Source organism: Geotrypetes seraphini, chromosome 14, assembly GCF_902459505.1.
Source record: "Geotrypetes seraphini chromosome 14, aGeoSer1.1, whole genome shotgun sequence".
NCBI classification, from domain to species: domain Eukaryota; kingdom Metazoa; phylum Chordata; class Amphibia; order Gymnophiona; family Dermophiidae; genus Geotrypetes; species Geotrypetes seraphini.
The window spans coordinates 55,351,063-55,378,447 of record NC_047097.1 but is presented as its reverse complement, the minus strand read 5'-3'; the positions used below and the strand labels follow the sequence as shown (position 1 = coordinate 55,378,447).

Here is a 27,385-nt window from a genome sequence, read left to right as displayed (position 1 = left end):
GGAGGCAGGCCGACTAATTCTGGTGACCAGCATTGTCTGTCCAGTTCATTTTTGGCCATCCAAACTTAGCCAGCTAAGTCAATTTTAAGCACTGGACAGCTAAGTTATAGAGGGCAAAGATAGACCTGTTTTTCTGTGGCCTGATTTAGCCACTAAGCTTGGCCAGTCAGCGCTCCTGGTGGCTATCGTGTGATACAGCCGGCCAAGTTCTAGTTGCTGACCGCTAATATTCAGTGCAGATAGTTGGCTATATCTTGCTGATATTAGCGGTTAGCTAGCCAAATGCTGTTTAACTGGCCAAGAGACATTTCTGGCTGGTTAAATAGTGCTAAATATTGGAAGGAATATATTACGAGGGTCTGCAGTAAAGTTAGCCCAACCAAGAAGTGAAGCCATAAAACTTACAAGTTATTCCACATTTTTTTTTTTTTCTTCTATCAGATATTTTGTATACATATATATATATTTTGTGTTTATCAGATGCAGTTCATTTAAATATTTTAGCAAATGTATCAATTTGTGAATTAATAGTTACCTGAACAGTAGTTGCATCACCAAGTTGAGCTTTTAAGATGTAAACCAGAAGTGCCGATGCGGGGGTTTGTCCTGTGCTAGGCCTGTAAGTTTTTAAATTGAAGGTAACTATGTAGTGTACATTTACTGTGCTGTAAAAAGTAAAAAGGCACATTTTTCTTGACACTTTTTGCTTCAATGATATGAAATGAAACGAAAAGTATCAAGAAAAGGGCGGAATAACTTGTAAGTTTCATGGCTCCAGATCATTCTCTTCTTGGTTGGGCTGAGAACATTTTAACGGCATCTTGTATAGGGGCTTAGATATAGCATATTCCTTTTTTTTTTTTTTTTAGATTCCAGTTCAATCATAAGCAGAACTGTGATCCTGGGGACATGCGCTTTCATTTGCAGCACTCCCACCCCCCCCTGTCTGATGTCTACTGATTGCTCTGGTCTAGAGCTAAAGACCCAGTAATCAAACTAGAGACCCACAGCATCACCACGGGCTTCATATTCAGTACTATTGAACTGGCCAGGAACTGCTCCTGGCAGTTAAAATAACGCTAAGCTGGGGTAGGGTGCCAAGGGTTCGAGGGTTGTCGGGGTTGGGTACCATCGGTTCGGCAAAAAGTTTCGACAAAAAGTCTTCTTCAGGGGTCCCTGGGGGTCCTATAAAGGTGTGTACGCGGGAATGCCGCGTGGTTCAGGTCGATCTCCTTTCCTAGCCTCCTCCAAGTTGCGTCGATCTCCCTGGACCGCAGTCGGGAAAAGGGGCGACCTCCCTCCCGCTTCCCCTTCTTCTCCTAACCCTCCCCCCACCCCCTCCCTCACTGATTGGCGTTTCCTAGCCTCCTCCCTTCCCCCCCCCCCCTATCTATTCGCTCCGGCTTTGGCCGATTTGGCCTCGCTCCTCCCTATATGGGATCGGAGCTTGTTCTTTCTCCACATATCACTTCCATTACTCACCCTGCATGATATGACCATCATTTACCCAGCAGAAGACAGTACAAAACACTAATTCCATTTGTTCACTTTTCATGCAACATTTATTAAATAATCTTACAAGACAATAGCATTTTGCAGGTTAAAAAGCATAAAGAGATTATATCCTTAACTTGATAATAACAACTCAGAAACCAGGAGAAAAAAACCTCCACACACAAGTTCAAAAACAACAAACTACAATGGAGGTCCAAGAAAAGTTGGTGTGCAATTTTATTAGTCAAATCATGATTTTGTGCGGGGGCTCGACAAGCACATGTTTCGGCCTCTATGGCCTCCCTCAGGAGCCTTTGTAAATCACAAACTCAGTTTCTCAATGTACAAGAAAATCAATTGAAAAAGTACGGACAAACACTGAACAAAAACAGTGATTTGACTAATAAAATTGCACACTAAATTTTCTTGGACCACCACTGTGGCTTGTTGGTTCTTACCTTGATAATAGCTTTTCCAGTCGATAGGTGTGACATTCTAGACAAGCGGGTTATTTCCCTATGGACGTGAGCCATCTGCAGAAGGAATCCACGTTGGATTTTTAGCTGTGTCCCTCTTAATTCACCGTAAATTCTGCTGCCACCTGAAGGTAGTACCTAAGCATGCTAGAGCTCCAACCCAGTATGTGAAGTAAGGACAGAGCGGGAACACCCCAACAATACAACTGTTCTGCATTAACACCGTAACATTTAATGAACTAGCAACACCCAACAGAAGTATCAAAGGAGCTCAGATAGTACACCTGGAGACACTAAAACATGCACAGTATCCTTCAGGGCCCAAAAGGGCAGACTGGCATCCAAGATACAACTTGGGGAAGCATATAGAGCACGAAAACAGTAATCAGGTGCAGGAAGGACAGGGCGCGAGTCTAGAATGACTCACCTAATTACTGGAAAAGATATTATCAAGGTAAGGACATAATCTCTTTTCTAGTGCAATAGGTGAGTCATTCTAGACAAAGCAAAGCAGTCCAATAAATCTAGGGTGAGCTCAAGTGCAGAAAGGAAAAACTGCAGATGGCCTTAGAGTTCACAGTGAAGTAGGATGGACACAGAAAAAAATCCAGAGTGGGTTCCTTCTGCAGATGGCTTGCGGCCATAGGGAGATAACTCGCTTGTCTATTGCACTGGAAATTATAATATTGGTTATCAGGTATAAGGTTTGAATTGCCAACAGATCAATCTGAAATAAACTCATACCCTTATAACAATAGCAAAAGCAAGAGAGAAGTTTTCTCTGGGAAATTTAGGGCAAGCACTCCTGATTTTCACATCCAGGATTTGCTCTGTATGCAAAACTTGACAAGAAAAAAATGGATACCACTTAGCAAAGCCAATTTTATTATGTGAAATTCTAATTCAATCTTATCCACTCACACTGACTCATCACACGAGAGGAGGAAAAGATGTCAGTGACTAAACTAGCTTTAGTGGTGTAGGTACTGGTGGCTTTCTTCTTCATCCCCTTGCTTGTTCTCATTGCCTTGACATCAGCATGCCCCCAATATCTCTTTACAACTTCTCTGGCAGCAAGCAGGTTATCTTAAGTGCTGATTGCACTGACCCCACCCCTCCTATGACATCACTTCCTCTGCGCTGGGCCAGGAAGTGATATTAGAAGGAAGCTTCAGCTGGCACGAGCAGTGGCTATTCTGGCCTGCTTGCTGTTGATGAAGATGGGAAAAAGGTAAAAGGGGAAGGCACAATGTGATAATTTTGTGGCGGGGGGGGGGGGGGGCACAGCGATGTTGGGCCAGTGGGGAAGAGTGCATAGGGAGGGCCCAAGGGGCAGCAATGCTGGATGGCTCAGCCCCAGGCACCACTATGCCACTAATTTGACTTATAGGAATTGTCTCACAACTGCCACATCCTTAGTCTTTGACTCAATTCAAATACAATGTCCACCAACATCCATATTATTCAGTTCAAGAGATTTTTAGTGCTGTACAAATGCAGTGCAAACGTTTCTCAACACTTATCTTTGAAGCTATTCTCATCTGCTCACTGGAGCTGCCCATTTCACTGGACGCGTCAACAGAATCTGCTTCAAAAGAATTGCTGTTTGCACCAGCATCATCCTTTCCAAAGGAGCTGCTTCTCTGTTTGCCTGAGTTAACGGCTTTGTCACTCGATGACAAATTCATGCCTGAGTTAACTCTCCTAAAGTTTCATGATAACTAAAGGTTAATAAACCAAAAGTTTATACAGGAGATATTTTTGCATTGGACTACCGTATTTTCACGTAGATAATGCGCACCTGTGTAAAACGCGCACACGGGTATAGCGCGCGGGAAACACAAATTTATGTAAAGAAATTTTTATATACCGCGCTCACGGGTATACCGCGCATGCCGCCCCGACTCTCCTCTGGCTGCCCCGACTCTCCTCTGGCTGCCCCGACTATCCTTTCACCCGCCCCGACTTTCCATTCACTGCCCCGACTCTCCTCTGGTCACCCCGACTCTACTTTCGGCCACCCCGACTCTCCTCTCCCCCTTGAAGTCCTGTCCCCACCCTGAAAGCCTGATGTCCCCCCCCCCCGACGCCCGATTCATCATCCGGAAGGACCGCTTGCACCACCACCGCTCGCACTCCCATCCTGATGGACCGCTCGCACTCCCACCCGAAGAACCGCTCGCACCCCCACAGCCTCCCCCCCTCCCCCATGGAGAAGCTGTCTACCTTGTTTCTGGATTCCAGTGAGCCCAGCTGCTTCCTCTGCCGGCGGTCCTGCCCCTTCTCTGAGCCCTGCGCTACACTGCTTCCTCTTCCGGCGGTCCCGCCCTTTCTCTGATGTCATAGAAAGGGCGGGACCGCCGGAAGAGGAAGCAGCGCAGCAGGGCTCAGAGAAGGGGCAGGACTGCCGGCAGAGGAAACAGCTGGGCTCACTGGAATCCGGAAACAAGGTAGACAGCTTCTCCATGGGGGAGGGGGGGAGGCTGTGGGGGTGCGAGCGGTTCTTCGGGTGGGAGTGCGAGCGGTCCATCGGGATGGGAGTGCGAGCGGTGGTGGTGCAAGCGGTCCTTCCGGATGATGAATCGGGCATCGGGCGGGATGGGAACTATGTAAAAAAAATTTTATATACCGCGCTCACGCGTATACCGCGCAAGGTTATGCACGGTTTGTAAAAACATGTATAAGGCGCGCGTTATATGCGTGAAAATACGGTAATATAGTGAAAAGCTTTTCAAGGTAGAAAGTGAAAAGATATAGTAGCAAAAAAGAGGTAAACTAAGGGAAGATATGGCAGTTGACTGATGATCGGTAAATGAAGAGTATCTAAAAAGAGATTTGTTTTCATAGAGAATAAAAATAGTAAAATAGTAGATGACGGCAGATAAAAACCCAAATGGTCCATCCAGTCTGCCCAACCTGTTTCAATTTAATTTTTTTCTTCTTAGCTATTTCTGGACAAGAATCCAAAGCTCTGCCCAGTACTGTGCTTAGGTTCCAACTACTGAAGTCTCCGTCAAATCTCACTCCAGCCCATCTACACCATCCCAGCCATCGAAGCCCTCCCCAGCCCATCCTTCCCCAAACGGCCATATACAGACACAGCCCATGCAAGTCTGCCCAGTACTGGCCTTAGTTCTTCAATATTTACTATTATTTTCTGATTCTAGATCCTCTGTGTTCATCCCACGCTTTTTTGAACTCCATCACCATTTTCCTCTCCACCACCTCTCTCGGGAGCACATTCCAGGCATCCACCACCCTCTCCGTAAAGAATTTCCTTACATTGCTCTTGAGTCTACCACCCTTCTGCGTTAAATTATGCCCATGAGGACTGAGATATTGGGTGAAATGCTGTGAGATTTTGCATAATAGAGTGAAGAGCTTGTCTCACAATGAGATGGGACACACAGATAAAGAAAACCAGGAAGGGGAGGGCAGAATCTAAGCTTTTAGATTGGGAGATGATTTTGGCCACACTGTTCTGTAAAACTGAAGATAATAAAAAGTAGAAAAAGGGAAACACAATAAGCAAATGTGTCTAGTAATCAAGATACTGCTGAGGATAAAGATAACAGACTTCTGACACTTTCTATAGAGTAAATCAATGTTTATGTTTATTAAAAACTTTCTATACTGCATAAAAGCCTAAAAAAGGATCCACACGGTGTACAATATAATACATATTCAATAAGAAAGGAACTCCATTTAAAAATAGGATAGAAAAAAAGCAAAAGTAAAAAAAATGTTTGTTGTTTTTTTCTTTTAAAAATGGCAAGCAATCAACATCTCCGTCATAGCAATTCTAATAAAAACATAAACTATAATTAATGCATACAATTAAAATTTTTTTATCCATATCAAAAATTAATCATTGATCATTTGCATATACTTAAATCTCTGTCTCATAAAGAGCCACACACAAAACATTCTGAGCATCTTTCTCAAGGTCGTTTAGAAAGCTCTTTAACATATAATATGTAGTCCCAAAGGATATTCCTCCCGCAGTCACAGAGCCAAACACAGGAACGAAACTCAAGAAATATCCAACTGCCATGAGTCCACCACCTACAGCTTTAGTTAGCAGTTTAAAGACAAGATTAGCCGATATTTCTTTGGCCACTGGGGACTTTATGGCAGCTTTCAGGGTATCTATGGGCTTGTTAACCTTCTTAGCAAGATTGGCAAGTGACTCTTCATCTAGACCAAATGTTTTGCAATAATCTCTCAGAGCTTTTACCAAGATGGCAGTATCACAAGCAACAGAGAGCCCTGGCACAGGAATGGCAGCAATTGTACATGACACGGTGGCTAATTTCCATATATTCTGTTGCAATGCTTCTTTTTTCTGTTTTAAAACCTGTGAAGAAATGTTGGGCAAGGAGAGCAGAAAAGCATGCCTCTTATGCTTGGGAAGCTCTGCTTCCAGTGTTTCCTGAAGCAGTGGGAAATCGTACATTGCTAACTTCCAACTGGATAGAAGAAACACCTGTAGGGATTTCACATTCTCTTTCTTCAGGTTTTCTATACAGTTTCTTCTGATTGATTCCAGGATCTTTCCTTCATCAAAGGTTGATGGACGACGTTCTTTTGATGCGATCAAATCTTGATCCACTTTGCTGCGCACAAAGTAAAATTTTTTCCCCATTTCCTGAATATCACGAGCAAGCTTGACATGGTTGGATTTGAAGCGATCTGAAGCAATGATAATAAAAAAGTCATACTGCTCAAAATTCACTTGCTCAAGGTATGAATGTGCCTGAAAATTTGGAGTTCCAATTCCTGGAAGGTCCCACAGTGTTATATTTGGATATTGTGGGTGATGGTAAGCAGTAGGCTCCATTGTAGTTTCATCCACCCCAGTCTTAGCTGATTCTTCTTCTTCATCTCCCAGACCCCTCATGGCATTAACAAATGATGATTTTCCAGATCCCGACTCACCAGTGATAGCGATATTCAGTTGGGCAGATTCCATTGATTCCAGACTTTCCATGATTTTAGAAGCAGCCTCAGTCAGGTCCCCTAATTCTACAGCAGCTTTGAATTCATCAATTTCCTCTTGAGAGATTATTTCATATTCCTTGAGGAAATCAGTATCAGCCATTTTAGTTAACAGAGTCGTGTCTTCTTCAAATTGCGATTAGAATAACAGCCTTCGTAAACAGTTAAGCTTAAAAACAGAAAAAAAGACACAATGATTATTTTTCTATATTAATGAGTCACCCAGTGGCATAGTTGGGGGGGGGGAGGGGGTGGTCCACCCCAGGTGCCATCTTGGTGGGGAGCACGGCACCTCTCCGCCCCCCAAACATCATATTGCACTCTTCATTCCCCTCCCCTGTACCTCTTTAAAACTTCACCAGAGTGAGCAACTGCTGTGGACTGCTGCTCACGCCAGCCTGGCTTCCTCTGAAATCACTTCGGGGTTGCAGGGTCAGGAAGTGACATCAGAGGGAAAGCCAACGCCAGCATAAGCAGCAGGCCAAAGAAGCTGCTTGCCCTAGCAAAGATGTAAAGAGGTACAGAGGTGGGAAAGGAGGACATGAATGTGGCGGGGGGGGGGGACTGGTGTGGAAGGAGCTGTGGAGAGAGGAGGGTGCAAAGGGGGGGGGGTGACTCCTACCCTCACCACGCCACAGGAGTTACCTAATACAATTCATAAAATAACTGCAATAAGACCTGAATTTTCAGAGATTCAAACTCTATTGCCCCTTTTTATAACAGGCCACACAACAAAGTTACCCCCCTCCCCTTTTATAAAGCTGCACTACACTCTTATATCGTTGGCTGCAGCGGTAAGAGCTGCAATGCTCATAGAATTCCTTTGACGATAAAACAAAAGCCTAACGTGGCTTTGTAAAAGGGGGGAGGGGGTAATTTCTTGTGCATTCAAAAGAGAACATCCCTGAGACTGTACCTGTGTGTATATTGATTTTAGATCCCTAGTTTGTGTCAAGTTAGGCATTGTATTGAAAAACCTTGCATTGTAACAATGGCAAATTGCAACCTGTAATCTGCCCTTATTTTACTGTGTCAATTATTTTGTCTTCCATTTGCATCTTTGCTTTCCTGACTGCTCGACCAACCTCTTTTAACTTTTCTAGATAATTTTGCCTGTTTTCCTCTTTCTGCCATCTTTTGTAGTTTATGAAAGCTAACCACTTTTTCTTTACCTTCTCAGCTACTACTTTTGAGAGCCAAAGCGGACTTCTTTTTCTCTTACTTTTACTTACAAAATGGTTTGTTGCCCTAATTTAGTCCAAACTTGCTCCCAATAAGCTCCCAGTATAGAAAACTGCCTATAAAATGTTTTAAAAATGGCAATTTGGATGTTTTTATAAACAAAACGTCCAAATGCCACTTTATGCCATTTTTAAAAATGTTTTTCTCTTTTTTAAAATAAGTGGAATTATTGGAATTAAAAGTGGTACAGAGAAATAGTGGTACAGGGAAATAGTGTAATTAGAAATGATACAGAGAAGGGCAACCAATATGATAAAGGGGACAACATCCTTATGAGGAAAGACTAAAGAGGCTAGGGCTCTTCAGCTTGGAGAAGAGATAGTTCAAATGCGATATGATTGAGAGCTATAAAATATCAAGTGGGGTGGAACAGGTAGAAGTGAATTGCTTGCTTACTCTTTCCAAAGATACAAGAGGATATGCAATGAAGCTACTAAGTAATACATTTAAAACAAATCAGGGAAAATATTTCTTCACTCAGTATGTAATTACTCTGGAATGTATTGCTAAAGAATGTGATAAAAGCAGGTTAGTTTAGCAGGGTTTTAAAAAAAGGTTTGGATAAGTTCCTAAAAAAAAGTACATAAGCCATTATTAAGATGGACTGGGGATAATCCACTACTTATATCTAGGATAAGCAACGTTTTATTTTATCTTTACTTTTTGGGGATCTAGCTACAATAGGTAGGTACTTGTGACCTGTATTAGCCACTGTTAGGAACAGAATGCTGGGCTTGATGGACCTTCGGTCTTTCCCAGTATGGCAACTCTAATGGTCTTATGTGAGCCAAGTATAGGACAGTGAAGCCATTATGACATCACTGATGAGGTTGGCTCTTAGGCATTGGTGGAATGAGGCATTGTGACATCATAATACCAGCTCTGCAATGTTGCTACTCTTTGGGTTTCTGCCAGCTACTTCTGACCTGTATTGGCCATTGTTGGAAACAGGATTCTGGGTCTGTCCCAGTATGGCAATACTTATGTTGTTATGTAGTTTAGGCAAGTAAAATGAATACTGCAGTGAGATTGGAGGGAACTGGCGTAACATTTCCTTGGAATTTGAAATTTGTTAAGTTACCTTCCCACAGTTTGTCTAATTCTGTTGACAAGGACATTTTCTTCTCAGTTACTATGGACTGATTGTGCTATCAACTGAAAGACAGTGATATGCCTGTTGCCTACCAGTCCTTCACCTTTTAGTGCTGTAAAACATAGCTGGAGTCGTTTTGTGTTTTTGAGTCAGTGACTGATGGAAAATAACTCTGAAGTGCTGCTGGTAAATCAAGTCCATAACTGCCGGTATTATTCTTGACAGACTGCAGTTATGGCTTGCGAAGTAGATTCTGCAAACGTTTCATGGCCCACAATATTTACCGATCCTGCTGCACCTGCTGTGCATGAGAACTGAACCACAGGATGTTTCAGTGACTTCACCGCCCAGGGTACAGGCCCATTTGCAGGCTCTCTCTTTCCTGTGCAAAATGGGCACGCCGGTGATTTCCAGGCCACGAGTTTATTTTGCATTTTAAGCTGTTAGCATTGTTAGCCAAGATTGCCCAACTCAATTCTGCACAATAACCAGCTTTTTAACAGCCCACATGTGTTTGGCCAGTGACCAGGTCTTTTCCTAAGAATAGCTGCCTTCACATCTCTTTGATTGCTGCGACCTTTTCTTATTAAACTGTTTCATTTTAGATTGTTCAATTCAAAGACGAACTTGTCTGTTAGTTTTTTTTTTCTGTTTTCTACTTCCTTTTGTGCTGCTTCTTACACGTTTCAATTGCTTTTTTTTCTAATTGCCACTTCTAATAACTCAATCTGAATCTAATGTTCTCAGAATCCTTCAGCCTAGAAGGAAAAAACGTAAGGCGTTTTGTTCAGAAGTCATATGGGGCTCTTAACCTTGCTGCTAATTGATTACCTCTAGTTCAGTGTTCTCAAACACGCGGCCCAGGGTCCACATGCGGCCCGCCAGGTACTATTTTGAGGCCCTCAGTATGTTTACCATAATCACAAAAGTAAAATAAAACAGTTTCTTGATCGTATGTCTCTTTAGCTATAAATGACAATATTATTATTAAGACTTAGCCAAAAGGAAAGATTTATAAAGTATAAAAAATTTTACCTCATGCAAAATTGTCATTTCTTTAATAAGACATTAACTATTTTTTCTGTGGCCCTCCAAGTACCTACAAATCCAAAATGTGGCCCTGCAGAGGATTTGAGTTGGAGACCACTGGCCTATAGGAAGAGGAGATGCAAATGTTAAGAGCCTTAGCCAATAGGGAGAAGAGGAGATAGTGGATGCCGTGGATGGCCATCGTGTTACTATGTTTCTATAACCATAAAGTTCTATGACATCACAATGCAGATGTAAAGAGCCTTAGCCTATAGCAGTGGTCTCAAACTCGCGGCCCGCCAGGTACTATTTTGAGGCCCTCGGTATGTTTATCATAATCACAAAAGTAAAATAAAACCATTTCTTGACTGTATGTCTCTTTAGCTTTAAATGACAATATTATTATTAAGACTTAGCCAAAAGAAAAGATTTATAATCTATAAAGAGTTTTACCTCATGCAAAATTGTCATTTCTTTAATAAGACATTAACTATTTTTTCCGAGGCCCTCCAAGTACCTACACATCCAAAATGTGGCCCTGCAAAGGGTTTGAGTTTGAGACCACTGCTCTAGTTGATTCCTTAAGGATCTGCCTTGCAATTTTCAAACTGAAATATTAATTCAAAGTTTCGATTTGGACAGAAATCTTTCATTAGGGGTTTGATTGTGGAGGAGGTGGCCTAGAGCAGTGTTTCTCAACTCGGTCCTGGAGTACCCCCTTGCCGGCCAGGTTTTCAGGATATTCACATGAAAGAAATTCGCATATGTTTAAAAATAGACAAAAAATTTTTCTTGGTCATAAAATACAAATGTTTTCAGATTTAGCACGGGAGATGCAAAAGCGCCGCCGTGAATTTCTTCTTTTGAAACCTGGGGTTATATCTTCGAGGGCGACTTTTTATCTGAGACATCCGTGTAAATGCATTGTGAGTTACCGTACTGTTAAGTATGTGTTCTATGAAACATCCCAATTGACAACTTTTGTGGCAAAGTCTCGTCTGGATGGAAGAAATCTTTGAGCCCTATAATTTGTTATCAGATGACCTCATTTCAGAGCTACAGCTTTCAGTTTCTTGTCAAACTCTTAGTATTTTCTTTTATGCTTCGCCGTTTTTGAGTCTTGGATCCTAAGTTGAGGACTTGAACATAAATAGTTAAAATTCTGTTAACTTTATGAGTCATAATTACAATGTATTTAATGTGCCCTCTATTATTGCTTTCCGTACAAGTGTAATACTTGAAATTTAAATTGAAAATCAATAAAGATTTAATGAAAAAAAATAAATAAATTTGCATATAATGGAGGCAGTGTATGCAAATTAAGTTTCTGCATATTCATTGTGGATATCCTGAAAACCTGACTGGCAATAGGTTACTGCTGGACCGAGTTGAGAAACACAGGCCTAGAGGTTACAGCTGCTGCCTCAGTACCCTGAGGTTGTGAGTTTGATCCCAGCCGGCCCCCTTGTGACCCCATTTAACCCTCCATTGCCCCAGGTAACACAGTTATATTGTGAGCCTATCAGGACAGATAGGGAACATACGAACATACTTAAGAGTACCTGATTACTATTCAATGAATTGTAAATCACTTTGTGTGAATCTCTTCATGAAAAAAGCTTACGAGTTGCCCTAGAAAATTAAAGAGGAGGAGGACTTTTTTTTAATGATATACATCATTTCTTTCCTTAACGTTGTTAGACAGCTGCAACGATCGAGGGATTAGAATATATGCTCTGCAGTATGAATAATCCTGAAGGAGGGAATGATCTTGGCATACTCCTAGTTTACAGGACACCTGGGAATTGGAACAAGATAGAAGAAATACTATTTAATCAGATTTCTCACTGCTCCACAATGTTTACTAATTTAATAATTCTTGGGGATTATATTTTATTGCAAGCCGCTTTGACCTCTTTTGGAATATCAAATATTTTAATAAACCAACGATCCTAATGATTACCTTCAAAAAACTACTGAACCAATCAAACTTCAATACTTTCTCAAGTGATCCAACTCATAAAGGTGGACACTGCTTAGATGTCATCGCTATTATATCCAAAGGATTAAACCATGTTAATTGGGAATCAATTATCACTATCTTTTACATTTCTATCTCAAATTGCCTGAATTAAATCCATTGAAGCCTAAAGAAGAGACCATGAAAAGGTTTAGTAAAATTCTGTAATGAAGTAATGGAACAATTAGAACTGATCAACACAGATATAGATAAGGACCTAATCTCCTGACAGAAAAGATTGCTCCAATTAAAAATATAAAATTGAAACAGAAAAATAACCCATGGATTTCAGAATCATTATTATCCCTAAGAACAAAGGAAAGAAGATTAGAAAAAGTCTGGAAGAAGTATCAGAAACAAGAGTAAATAGTAGTAAATAAAACAATATAAGTTGGCAGTAACTGAGGCTAAGAAAATGCATTACGATAATCTGATTAACCAATCAAGAAACTCCTCAAAATGCTTTCTTAAGATATTTAACTCGCTAAAGTGATGGAAGTTGAAAAGAAAGAGGGCAGCAGTGGATGGTGATTGAGGAGTTGCCATATATCCGTTAGACTGTTTTGCAACCTCCAGTCTGATACCCCTCAATTAGAATTGACGCGTACTGAATTAAAATCCATTATTGGACAATTGCAATCACATTGAAGCTGAGCTGAGGACCTTGGTTAATGTGTTAGATTTTGTGAAACCTTTCCTGAGATTGAACCATACCAAGTTGTGGTCACTGGAGGCCAACCTGTCGCCCACCGAGACCTCTGTGACACTTTCTCCATTGGTAAGTATCAGGTCCAGTATTGCCCGATCCCTTGTTGGCTCCAATACCAGTTGCCTGAGTCGTGCTCCCTGAATAGAGTTTAATAGCCTCCTGCTGCTGTTATTGGTGTTTAAGTGATTGTGTATGAGTCGATTTATGGGAGAAAGATTCACCAACTGTGAAATATTTATATGAAAAAAATATTTATAACGTGAAAAATTCTGTAATATTTTTAATTGATCAGAGGTATAGGGTGCTTGATGGTGTTTAAGTTATTAAATTAATTAAAAGAAAATGCGTTTTAGCAACAAATAATAGCTGATTTGTATGTTTTAGTAAGCTAATATCTACCAGGGATATAACTATTGATCTTGCTTTACCACAACCTGATGAAAATAACTTGGCATGTTATTTCCAGGAAAAGATTAGGTTGGTAACAGAGTCTTTTCCACATAACCTGGCATCATTATTGAAGAAGCTATAGTAGCTGACAATATTAATGAAGGGATAGCAGCCGATAGATAGTAGAAAAAATTCTCAGTTGTTACTTCAGATCAGGGGTGTCAAAGTCCCTCCTCGAGGGCCGCAATCCAGTCGGATTTTCAGGATTTCCCCAATGAATATGCATGAGATCTATTTGCATGCTTTCATTGTATGCTAATAGATCTCATGCATATTCTTTGGGAAATCCTGAAAACCCGACTGGATTGCGGCCCTCGAGGAGGGACTTTGACACCCCTTCTTCAGATGTAGTCTCATGCTTACTGAGGAGACTTTCAAAAAATCCAGCTGCTTTGATGTCCGCACGGCCAAAATGTTACAATTACCCATACATAGCTTAAAGAACTTAAATAAATAATTCAAATTTAATTTTTTGTTGGTTTTGCAATTTTAGAATTTCAATTATAATGTGCCACAAAAAACATTTGCTCTGTTTAGTGTGCCAGAGCTTAAAAAGTTTGAGAGACACCGATTTAACCCTTTTAACAAAATCTTTATGTGAAGGAAAAAATATGTTTGTAAACAGTGTATGTGGCGCAGAGTGTTGGAATACATTTTTCTCATTCTAATCCTAACACAAGAAAGAATTTCCAATAAGATATTATTCATCAAAATGTGAGATCAGATTTGATGTGTTTAACTTAACGGTCCATGTAGAAGGTTTGGCAGCCATTCATGGAGCTTTTGCAACTGAATGCTGATATATATATATATATAAAAGTTAAGTACATCTTCAGTGTTCCTCTCAATGGAATAATGGATAATACTTTATCAAAGGTATTTTATGTGGCAGGGCTGCTATATAACTTTAAATGACAAGAAATCCATTTAAAATTATATATATTTTCAGCAGCATAAAACACATTAAGTGCCACTACTAAAAATTAATGCATGGATTTTCCATCTATTTAAAGTTATACTTGTTATTTACCCATTATCATTTGAACAGATAAATTATAAATTCAACAGATGAATTCTCTCCATCTTTATTCCAGCCAAACCACTCTCCGTTCTAACTACAGGCAGTTCCCAGATTAAGAATGAGTTACGTTTTTAAAGCTGTTCTTAAGTCAGATTTGTATGCAACTCGGAACTTGTAGATTTTAAGATTCTTGCTGCTTACCTCTGCTCACAGCTGACAAAAGGGCCAACTGTCTCAGTGTTCCCTCTAAGGTACAGAATGCACAACCACACACTGTTCTTAATGTGGCCATACATCATTCCTGCATCTGACGCCGGAGAAGTGTAGGAGTCTATGCCCACTGGAAATACTGCTCAGTGAAATCAAATGAAGCTGCAACCGTGTTCTTAAGTACGAGTCCTACTTAAGTCAGGCGTCTGTAACTTGGGGACTGCCTGTACTTGACTCACATAAGAACATAAGAGTTGCCATACTGGGACAGACTGAAAGTCTCTCAAGCCCTGTATCCTGTTTCCAACAGTGGCCAACCCAGGTCACAAGTGCCTGGCAAGATCCCAAGGAGTAGCGACATTCTAAAGCTGATATTGTGATGTCATAATGCCTCATTCCATCAATGCCTAAGAGCCAACCTCATCAGTGATGTCACAGTGGCTTGATTATTCCTATACAGGCAGTCCCTGGGTTAAGTATGAGTTTTTAAAGCTTGTTCTTAAGTCAGATTTGTATGTAACTTGAAACTTGTAGATTTTAAGATTCTTGCTGCTTAACTCCGCTCCCAGCTGACAAAAGGGCCAGCTGTCCCCACCAGTGTTCCTTCTAAGGTACATCATGGACAACCACACACTGTTCGTAATGTGGCCATGAATCTGACTCAGGAGAAGTGTAGGAGTCTATGCCACTGGAAATATTGCTCAGTGAAATTAAATGAAGCCGCAACCGCATTCTTAATTACGAGTCTTACTTAAGTCAGATGTCTGTAACTCGGGGACTGCCTGTATAGAACTTTTACTCCTGAGAATTCTGAGCAACTGCATAGTACAGAATATGCACAGAATTCCCCACCCCTGCTGAATGCACAGAATTCTGGGCTTGCTGCGCAGAATTCTGCAGAGCTGCAAGCATCAGCTGTTCTTTCCCCCTTCTCACAGAAGTATTTCCTCTTCCTCTGTTAGCTTAGACTCAGCTGTTTGTGTGTTTGTGAACTGCATTGGAAGAACAAGATAAGATGCCACAATGGTGGTGGTGGTATGGGGGGGGGGGGGGTGCAGAGTAAGGTGAGTGTGCCTTGAGAGTGAGTGGGACAAGAGGCAGAGTAAGCTGAGTATGCCAACTGTGCCATGGGAATGGTGCGAGTGGCCCAGCAAAGTGAGTGTGCCAAAAAAGAGTGGGAGAAGGGACAGAGCAACAGAGTACGGTGAGCATGTGCTATGGGGATTGGGGGGCAGAAAAAGATGAGAGTGTACCATTGGTCTGGGGGGGAAATATAGCTTGAAGGTGTACCATGGGGAAGGTGCGAGAGATAAAATGATAGCTGAGGGGGGGGGAAGGATATGAGAAGTGGGGGTACTGAATGTGGGGGAAGACTTTGGATGTCAAAATTAGGGGTATTGCTGGGAGTTAGAGAGAGAGCTGCAGCTGGAGTGAGAGAGGGAACTGGAGAGGTTAGTGCCTGAGGTAGAAAACTGGAACGCTCTTCCGAAGTCTGTCAAAGGGGAAAACACCCTCCAGGGATTCAAGACAAAGTTAGACAAGTTCCTGCTGAACAAGAACGTACGCTGGTAGGGCTAGTCTCAGTTAGGGCGCTGGTCTTTGACCAGAGGGCCGCTGTGTGAGTGGACTGCTGGGCATGATGGACCACTGGTCTGACCCAGCAGCAGCAATTCTTATGTTCTTAAGGCGGGGACTAATGATGGGAAAATTTTTGGGAAAACACTGCAAATAATGCAGAATTTTTAAATATTGTACATGGAATTCACCCAGGTATAAACTTTGGCATGTCCATTCCTAGCAAAGAACCCAAGGAGCCTCTTCATCGCTTTGAAGTATGATTAAACGATTAATCAAATTTTAAATAAATCTCGAAATCTTCACATGTATACATTGAAGGCAAAACCAGGACTGGATCACCCTCTTCCAAGAACTGGAGGCAACTGGCTCTCCTCCTTACTGGTAGAGCTTCTGCCTCCGCACCCAGAGGTTGTGAGATCAACTCCCTGTGCTGCTTCTCGTGACCCTGGACAAGTCACTTAATCCTCCAGTGCTCATCGCTCTGAATGTCAGCTTTGAGATGCCAAAGCTACAAAAAGGCAGTATAGAAGTCCCCATTTTGAATACAGAACATAAGTTGTAAAGCTATTGGTTCTATTTTAATAACTGAACTGAAACAATTGAAATCAAGTTTTCAAGTTTTATTAGGATTTTATATACCGCCTATCAAGGTTATCTAAGCGGTTTTACAGTCAGGTACTCAAGCAATGTTGGTTTCTACATTTTTTCTTTGAGTGAACTGGTGACATTTTCTTTAGATTTTCTTACTTGCTTGTTCATCCTTTCTTCCACATTCCCATGAAAGTGGGTCAGTTTTCCATTCTGCATTTTAGAGCTGTATTATAGGGCTTTCAATTTATTCACGCGTTAAGCTTTCCCTCCGTTATTGTATTCCATCGAAACTACCTCTTAACCGTTTTCAAGCATTTGTCAGATGTTTATAATTTAGCAGGACTGAAATGTTTTTGTTTTGTTTCTTACATAGAAACATAGAAATAGATGGCAGATAAGGGCCACGGCCCATCCAGTCTGCCCACCCTAATGTCCCTCCCCTACCTTTGTCCTGTGAATGGATCCCACGTGTCGATCCCATTTGGCCTTAAAATCAGGCACGCTGCTGGCCTCAATCACCTGTAGTGGAAGACTGTTCCAGCGATCAACCACTCTTTCAGTGAAAAAGAATTTCCTGGTGTCACCTCGTAGTTTCCCGCCCCTGATTTTCCACGGATGCCCTCTTGTTGTCGTGGGACCCTTGAAAAAGAAGATATCTTCCTCTGCCTCGATGCGGCCCGTGAGATGCTTGAACGTCTCGATCATGTCCCCCCTCTCTCTGCGCTCCTCGAGCGAGTATAGCTGTAATTTGTCAAGCCGTTCTTCGTATGGAAGATCCTTGAGCCCCGAGACCATCCGGGTGGCCATTCTCTGCACCGACTCCAGTCTCAGCACATCCTTGCGATAATGCGGCTTCCAGAATTGCACACAGTATTCCAGGTGGGGCCTCATCATGGATCTATACAATGGCATAATGACTTCCGCCGCTTAAAGTCTGACTTTTACTAAGTTTTATTTCTTTGACATCAAAGCTCATGAAAATGTTTTTTAATTTTTCCCCCAGTGGCCGACTGCAACTAACTTTCCTTTTCTTTACACCAAAGTTCCTTACTGTCGTCTGGTAGTGGATACAGCATGCATAATACAGGACTTGCATAGGATGAAAACATCTGATTATCTAACCACAAGCATCCTTTTTTCAGCTCTGATTATACCCAGCTTCCATCTGCAGACTTTCCGAGTCTACAAGGACAGCAAACGCTGGATTTCTTTATTACATGCACAGATGCGTGTACATCCACAGTATGGGGTTAATTTTATTACAGGATGTCCTAGGTTTAGACAGATATCCCACATGTTTGGACAGTATCAATCACACATTTACAAAATTATAATCCAAAACTTGAATGTAAATTTTAGCTTTGTGTAATTTTTGTTTTTTGGAAAAATTATGAGCCCTCTAGAGACAGGAAAAGTTCAAGTTCAAGTTTATTAGTATTTGATGAATCGCTTATTCGATTTACTAAGCGATGTACAAAATTATAAAAAAGGTAAAATTACAAAAAAGACAAACCAAATGACAAAATTCTTGAAGACAGGACAAACTTGAATTGGGAGGAAAGGAGGGGAAAGTTACAACTCTTTTTAGAAGAAATAGACAAAAAAAAGGAAGAGAACAATGGGGGAACGGGAAAGTTAAAAAGCTGAGAATATTTAACAAATCTAAAATTTAAATGTTAAAAGCATCTTTAAAAAGATGAGATTTTAAGGATTTTTTTAACGGAGGGGAGATCTTTTTCATTTTTAATATATTGTGGTAATGAGTTCCACCATTGGGGGCCCATTACGGAGAACATTTCAGATCTTCTCGTGCCTACTATTTTCAGAGAGGGGATCGATAGGAGATTTTGGAAGGATGATCTGAGTGGTCGTATAGTGTTATGGGGTGTTAACATTCTAGCTATAAACTGAGGTTCATTAAAGGTTAAGGTTTAAAATATTAACAGCATGACCTTAAAGAGAATGCGATGACTGATAGGGAGCCAGTGGGAGTCGATCAATAATGGCGTAACATCTACTGTGACTTCCTTTACTCTATTCAGTGGAGATAAGGTGCTCTAGGGCTGGCAAAAGATGGGGTGCCACTTTAGTTATAAGTGCACAAACCAAAGGTAAATTAAGATATACATAAACCTATATAATAAAAAAAGCTATATGCAACAGGGCTATGAGCTGCTGGCTATGGTGCTATGTTATGTTATCTGCCTTTACAAGACAAATGATGGGGTGTATCCGCAGAGGTTTCGTCAGCAGGAGACCTGAAGTTATGATGCCGTTGTACAGAGCCATGGTGAGGCCTCACTTGGAGTACTGTGTTCAGTTTTGGAGACCACACTACCGAAAGGACGTGCTGAGGATCGAGTCGGTTCAGCGAACGGCCACCAAGATGGTCTTGGGGCTCAAGGATCTCACGTATGAAGAAAGATTAAAAAAATTGCGGCTGTACTCACTTGAGGAAAGAAGAGAACGGGGAGATATGATTGAAACATATAAGTACATCACGGGACGCATCGAGTCAGAAGATGATATCTTCTGGCTCATGGGACCCTCGACCACCAGAGGGCATCCGCTGAAGATCAGGGGAGGGAAGTTTCATGGCGACTCCAGGAAGTACTTCTTCACCGAAAGAGTAGTGGATCATTGGAACAGACTCCCACTCCAGGTGATAAAGGCCAGCAGCGTGACGGATTTTAAGAGAAAATGGGATACTCACGTGGGATCTTTAAGGGCGTAAATTCAGGGGAGGGGATACTTGGAATGGGCAGACTTGGTGGGCTATAGCCCTTTTCTGCTGCTTTTTTCTATGTTTCTACGTTTCTACAAGAGGTTGGGTCAGTTACCCAAGAAGTTACAATGAACAGTTTAACACAGCCATTCAATATGGTTGCTAATACTAGTAAATCAATGTAGTTAGGTCTTAATTGTAGCAGGTTTCTGGGTCTCGCCGCGTCTCTGTAGAAAGAACCGACATTTCAGCCATGATGCTGTGGCTTTCTTCAGGCTAAAATGTCAGTTCTTTCTACTCAGACGCGACGAGACCCAGAAACCTGCTACAATCATGTCACCAGCCAAGGAAGCCTAAGAGAACAGTTAGGTCGTAGTTACAAATACATCGTTACAAGTACAAGTAGGTCATCGTTGGCTCTTTGTTTTGTCCCAGGAGTTGCATTAGACAATTTAGAAATGGGCTTTTGCAATTGCAAAGAAAACCAAAAAAACTCTGTGGAGTGACGATGTTCCCAAATGGACTTTATTTGAAAGTATCAAAGTTCCAAAGGTACACTGAAATCATCCACATTAAATAATTCCATCCACATAAAAGTAAATCATCCACATAAGAGCTTTAAAGGACCTAGTCCGCTAGGGATACAGGACCCAACACGGTCCGCGTTTCGACAAAAAGTCTTCTTCAGGGGTCCCTGGGGGTCCTATAAAGGTGTGTACGTGGGAAACAAATGTGTGGTGAACCGGAAGTGAGACACTGCTTGGGAACATCGTCACTCCACAGAGTTTTTTTTTTTGTTTTCTCTGGATTTTCTTCTTTGTGGATAATTTGGGGTCAATTCCTTTTGTTTTTTGCTTTTGCAATTGCAATACAGTTCCTTTAGGATGGGCTCCTTGTCATGGCACAGAAATGTTTTTAAAAGTTTTCTGAACCTGAGGTAGTGGCCACAAGATCGTAGTGTAAACAAGAATAACTGGCCTAGTCTGTGTTTGGTGAATGAAGGCATTTCTTTTTTTTTTCCCCAAAAAACTTTATTCATTTCACAACTCAAATCAAGTACAATCAATGAAGGCATTTTCAAACTTAATATAGTGGCACTTTAGAAATTCTTCTCAGTATCACAGAGCACAATTCCCTGTATTAACAGATGAAGTTGTTTGGGTGCTATGTTAGTCCACTTTAAAGGTAATAAATAATATGAAAACAAGCCAAAAGAAGGCAATAAGATCACATCTTTTTATTGACTCAACCTAATATATTTTTCACTAGCTTAATGAGACTATTGTCCTTAGGTCAGGATAATATAAATACTCAGGAACCTACTGTCCCGAGGAAGGTGTTTCTGGCCTTTGAAAGTTAGGCAAAACTGCATGAAGTTATTTCTTTGTTCAGAAAATGCAAGTCCCAACAAGGATCCTTGTTGGGACTTGCATTTTCTGAACAAAGAGTCATCCTTTGCTGTTTGGTCTCCTCCCTTGACTTCTTTGTTGCACTGTTCGTAGTCATAAGGCAAGTTATTTCTTCTTTCTTTTCACTGACACAAAACACTCTCACCCCCCCCCCAAAAAAAAAAAAAAAAAAGGAAAGAAATGAAAATAAGATTGCGGGTCTGATATTGAGACTGTGAGAGACAGCCCAGCTATTTCTTGTGGTCCGTGGCGATCCCAGATATTCAATGCTAGGGCCGTATCCAGTCACTGACATTGAATATCCGGGTCAAGGTTCACCGCTACTGACTTATCCGGTCAAGCTGGTATTCAGTGGCTGGCCAGCTGAAACCTAGTGGCCAAAGATAGACCTGCTTTTTAAGCAGATTTATGCAACCATCATCCTTAGCCATCCAGCTGCTGAATATTGGTATGACATAGCCAGTCACCAGCCAATCTGGGGAACAGGAAGTTTATCGGGAGATAGCTATCTATCTCCCACTGAATATCAGCAAATAGTCGGCTATGTGCTTTAAAAATTTGTTTTCAGATAGATATGATGGAAAGATGGAAGTAGTACCAGAGCATTTGATTGGGAGAATCTGAGGGTTCTAGATGAACAATAATGAATTCATAGATGGGGAAGATATAGGGGAGGGAGCCAGAATAATAAATCTTGTCTACTATAGACAAGATTTTGAAAGAAATCCGGTGCGTCATCAGCAACCAGTGTTCTTTCACGCAAGAGATGAGTTACAGGATTATATTTCCTTGACCCTGACAGTAATTTTACATCTATGTTTTGAGTCAATTGTAGATTCTAAGAGTAGTAGTTTTTACATCACAAAGAAAACTATTGCAATAAGCCAGATTTGATATGACAAGCAAGTGTGTGAAAATGCACAAGGCAGATTATATCAATTTAGATCTATGCAGTCCACAATTTTTTTATTTTGTTTTGATCCCAGATTTATGGGATTTTCCTTTTTTATGTGGGTTTTAAAACATGTTCTTTCATTGAGGGGGCAATGCTGTCAATAGTGCACATGTTCTTTCATTTGGGGGTGGGGGGGAGCAATGCTGTCAATAGTGCACAGACAAAATTGACAACATGGGAACAGATATGAAATTGTGCATTTCCCTGTTATTTCTGGTTAAAGAATGATAGAAGAAGTAGTATATGAGAGCAAGATGGCCAAGGTGAAGACACAAGAAGAAGGCCAATCAGGAGTCCATAAACAGAAAAAAAGGAACTTTATTGTTTATTTATTCAATTTTTTTTTTAGCCCGTCCTCCCAAAGGAGCTCAGAATGGGTTACAAATCAACTACTCAAGCATTTTCCCAATCTGTCCTGGTGGGTTCACAGTCTACCTAATGTACCTGGGACAGTGGAGGATTAAGCAACTTGCCCAGGGTCACAAGGAGCAGCACGGGGTTTGAACCCACAACCCTAGGGTGCTGAGGCCGCTGTAGCTCTAACCACTGCACCACACTCTACTCCAATACAATATCAAAAGTGAGGCAAGTATAGAACAATGAAGCCATTGTGACATCACTGATGAGGTTGGCTCTTATTGGTGGAATGAGGCATTATGACATCAGGGAAAGGGATTGAGACTTGTATACTGCCTTTTGGTAGTTTTACAACCACTCTGAAAGCAGTTTACATACAGGTACTTCAAGCATTTTCTCTATCTGTCCTGGTGAGCTCACAGTCTATCTAATATACCTGGGGCAGTGGAGGATTAAGTGACTTGCCCAAGGTCGCAAGAAGCAGCACTTCAGGGTGCTGAGGTTATAGCTCTAACCGCTAGGCCACATTCTTTTCCCTCTCAACAAGAATTGTATGAAGACTTGACACGGCCATGTTTCAATGATATACCTATATAAATTCACAACAAACATATGATCCATAAATGATCAAATAAATAAAATAATACAACAAATATCAAAGGGCTCTGGTAGAGGGCTTTACCGCAGGCCAGCGAGGTGAATGCTCCTATTCTCATTTAACTCCTATGAGCATTGGAGCATTTACCTCGCCGGTCCGCAATAAAACCCTCTACCACGGTTTGATAAAAGGGGGTCCAAATAAACAAGAGACAATCACCATATAATATTATACATGAATATATTAAAAATGGTGTTAGCATGCAGGTGCAACTGCAAATTTTGTAGCAGAAACACTCTGGGGCCTTTTTACTAAGCTATACTAGAATCTTCGCTTAAAATCTGGTAATGTGGGATTTTACCCCACCCTAAACCCAGATTTAATGCACCACTTTGGGGGGATTTAAAAAATATATTTTATGGTACTCTCTGCATGGTTATTGCAGGAGTATCTCATCACCTCTTATTTAGGAGTCGCTTAGTGTTCACTCGTTAACTCTACATTAGCCAGTTAGAACACATTAAGTATAAAGCGCTAGCTGGTTAATATCTCTATACCTACTCTCTGCCATGACATATCCGGTCCCCAAAAATATTTTTAGAAAATCAGTAATGCCTTTCTGTAGTAGCCTCCCCTCCCCCCAAATGTCCCTGATACTCCCTGGCTCCATCCCTGCCCTATTCACCGAAAAAATTGGACTCGTCGATTCAGCAACCCCCACCCTGGTGAGACCTGACATACCTCCGCTTCGAGACCTCCTAAAGCAGCAGCAGTGGCAAGCACTCTGAATAGGCTGATTCACGGCCATCCCTGCTGGGGCCTTCCCTATGTCACATCACTGAACACTGCCGCCGCTGCTGCTTTTGGAGGCCTCAGAGTGTAGGTATGTCAGTCTCACGGTGAGAGGGTGGGTGGGGTTCTGCTGCACAGAGGGATGGGAGGGAGGGATAGAAAGATGCTGCACAAGGGGATGGGTGAGAGGGAAGGAAGGATGCTGCACATGGGGGGGGGGGGGAAGGAAAGAGGAAGGGTTGGGGTAGAGGAGAAGAAGAGAGAGATGATTGTTGTACATGAAAAAAAATAAGACATCCCCCGAAAATAAGCCCTAATGCATTTTTTGGACCCCAAATTAATATGACACTGTCTTATTTTCGGGGAAACATGGTAGTTCTCTAGAATTCATGCTTAAATAGATCAGCAACATTAAGCAATAGAATGAAGGCACATGTTTTAATGATCAAAATTAAAATGAAATGTATATTTACCCCAAATGTTTGGAAACTGGATAAATTTGCCTTCAGCTCAAATGTTAAAAAAAAACTGGATCTAACTAAGGGATGATCCAATCTATATATAAAAAAAATATGATCATAAATATATAAGATAAAGCATATAAAATTCTGATGGCATTCTTGACCAACAAATATAAATTAAAAATGCATTAGTTTGCTCCAAAAAAAATGTTTTAGCACAAAGGTACTAAGTTATCAATGTGTGCTACCATCAATGTATTATTTTACATCAAAAAGTATATATACCCAATCTGAGACAACAAATATTGGAAAAATGTGTTAAGGCTACTTTAATTTTATGGGGAAAAGACTTCGGTTATAAAAAAAAAAAAACCAATCACAGGATCCTACCCTCTAAAGCAGTGCATCTCAAACTCTGTAGCTTAACAAAGATCTATACAACAAGAAAAACCAAGTCTGTCTCATAGATGTTGATGCTGTACACCTCATCCGCCAATTCCAAATTCGTGGCCATTGAGATGCAGAAATCTGGCTGTTGCTTACATTTTGAAAATATTTCCCCTCGTGTCCTTATTGGTCAATCTGATCACTGTCCAAGGAGGACATACACTATTAACTGATTAGGAACAGAATGAAAAGATTTAATTTTACTCACATCAAAAACTGCTCTAAATATTCTCTAGCAGGAAGGTCCACAGTGGGCCGGCAGCACTCATGCACACGTGGTCCCTCTCTGTCAATGGCCTCAGTAGAACAGAAGGTTCTACAGAATCCAGATGTCTTCTGAGGATCTCTCTCACTGCCCTTCCTTCTGCAGTAGCGCTTCCTTTCACCAACTAGCGTTTTATAGTAGCTCATCGTCATTCAGTTTCTGTTTATATGAAGTGCTTTTCCTTACAAAAAAAATCACACTTAACCCGGTCAACATCGTCTCATAAGCGTATGTGTTGCAACACCTCAGCAACCATGGTGGTTTTGCTAGTTCCTCAGCAAACTTCCTGTCAGGTCAAAAGACAGATAATGTGTCTTCTGTTTCTTGTGCTACATAAAATATATTAAGTATAAATACTTATTCATTATGATTTTAATGGTTTAATATTATCAGCATATTTCATTATAATATGTTTTAAATTATGCCTATAAACCAGGTCGCACACCCGGCACAACGGCCCTCCTGGGAACAATTACTATGATTCAAATGTCCTATTTTTCAAAAAATAGCGCATCTGCAATAATATGTTTCTCTAGACTTGCCTCATTCTAAAATAACATCCCTTCTCATTCAGGTATTCATGCAATGAGTAACTGCAGAGGACTTACAAAGGCAACATAACATAATGACGAGCTTAGCACATTCGTCTTCTGGCTGCTGTTCTTTGTATATTTTCCCCAGATTCTTATTAACACATTCTTATTGATATTAAATTCTGTTTAATACATTTAAATAATAGTTTATTTATATTTTATTTATATATGGCCTAATATTCAAAAGCACTTATCCAGATAGTGACGTGAGACTACCTCTAGGAGCACCATTTTCAGGAAGGAGCCAGATAGGGCAGGATCGATTGGGCCTTGCTCCTGCCCAAAGATTCGGGGACCCCTGGACATTGGATGATTCCACCACCCCCAGACACTTGGACCTCTGGATCACAAATGGACCTCTGGACCACACATGGACCTCTGGACTACCAATGAGATTTTACAAAGAGTTCCGGGGTTGGGGGTGGGGGGTGGCAGGAAATGCATGGGGGGGGGGGGGATTTTATTTGAGTAGTGCAGACTAGACTAGGGGGATGACCCACTCCATGCAGACCAGTAACTTTTGGGTGCAAGAATAACACTGCTCGTGAGGTGGCTTGCAAGCAACATTATTCTTGTAAGGCGAGATTCAGCCATCTGCAGTACCAGGTTCCCACAGGCTGCAGAATACTGCGGGGAACCAAGGTGCAGTAAAGGGCAATCTTTTACCATACCATGATGAATCTCCCACACCCCAAATGCTTTAACGTGTAACTGCAAAGGCAGCAACCATGTGGGCAGGGCATGAGCGGGTCACACACAAGTCCCGTCATTGCGTCACGTCCACGCATTCACGGATGTCATCTGGGGGCAGGGCAGAATGGGGCATGACACAGGATGAATGGGGCGGGCCTGTGGGGGGCGTGTCCATGGGTACGGATTTTCCTTCGGGTAACCCTACCTGAGCCCAAAGTGGCACCAACATTAGTACAAGGGCAAAGATAGGACTGCCTTTTACGCAGTCCCAACTGCTCGCTTAGCTACTCAGACATTGACACTAGGTATGGCTGCGCCTGCAAAAACTAACTTCACCTATTAACCAGACAAGGCCATGGACATCAGAGCCAATATTGAGCAGCACAGATCAATTATGTGCTGCTGTATATCAGTGGCCAGGATGCTGAGCATGGCTTAAGTGGGCAGAAGCTACAGGAACCTCTCTTCTGCCCTCTTAAACCATGCTGAATATTGACCCCCCATTCTTTCTGTGTGTGTGTGTGTGTGTGTGTGTGTGTGCAGTCAGACAACATATAATAACCCTTTTGCAGAAAAAGCTTAAAATTAACCCACACAAAATTAATTTGTTTATAAGTAAGCTTCTTAAGTTACATAAATGTTGAATAAAAGTTTTCAGTTTCCTGTCAGTTTCTGAATTCCCATAGGAATACGTATAGCTCCGTGAACTGATTAAAGTAATTAAAAACACATAAATTTATATCACGCATTAATTATCACATTCCATTTCTTACAGTCTCCTAACCTAAGGCGCAGGTGTTTTAAAATGTAAAACATTAGATGTTATGGAAAAATGTGAGGAATTTATACAACATACCAGTGTGAGTTAACTTCAGGCCTTCTATTTAGATTTCTTGAATTACCCAGGTAACTATGGCTGGCCAGTGGTGACCATTGACTATTGACACTGAGTGGCTAAAATGAAACTGTGCCTTGGGACATCCCTCAGCATTGTTTAATTTTGGCTTGAGAAATTTGAGTTGTCAACTGAGCACTTAATTCTGCTTGTAACCTCCTCTACTTAAACAGAAGCTCTTTGCATATGGTAAAGAAGACATGGTGTCAACAGTAAACACTTTCACAAAGATATAGTGGAAGGCAAAAAACACACTACAATATGAGCAAAAAAAAAAAAAAAAA

General features: G+C 41.3%; 1 protein-coding gene across 1 annotated transcript; it reads right to left on the bottom strand.

The window, feature by feature from the left end:
• Window positions 1-5,634: 5,634 nt before the first annotated feature.
• LOC117348598 (interferon-inducible GTPase 5-like) lies at window positions 5,635-24,998 on the bottom strand. Its single transcript, XM_033920903.1, has 2 exons — window positions 24,864-24,998; window positions 5,635-7,137 (listed from the first exon to the last, which is right to left on the bottom strand). Exon 2 carries the CDS (start codon window positions 7,069-7,071, stop codon window positions 5,860-5,862), a length of 1,212 nt encoding a protein of 403 aa, XP_033776794.1. The 5' UTR covers window positions 7,072-7,137; window positions 24,864-24,998; the 3' UTR covers window positions 5,635-5,859.
• Between the last annotated feature and the right edge of the window lie 2,387 nt (window positions 24,999-27,385).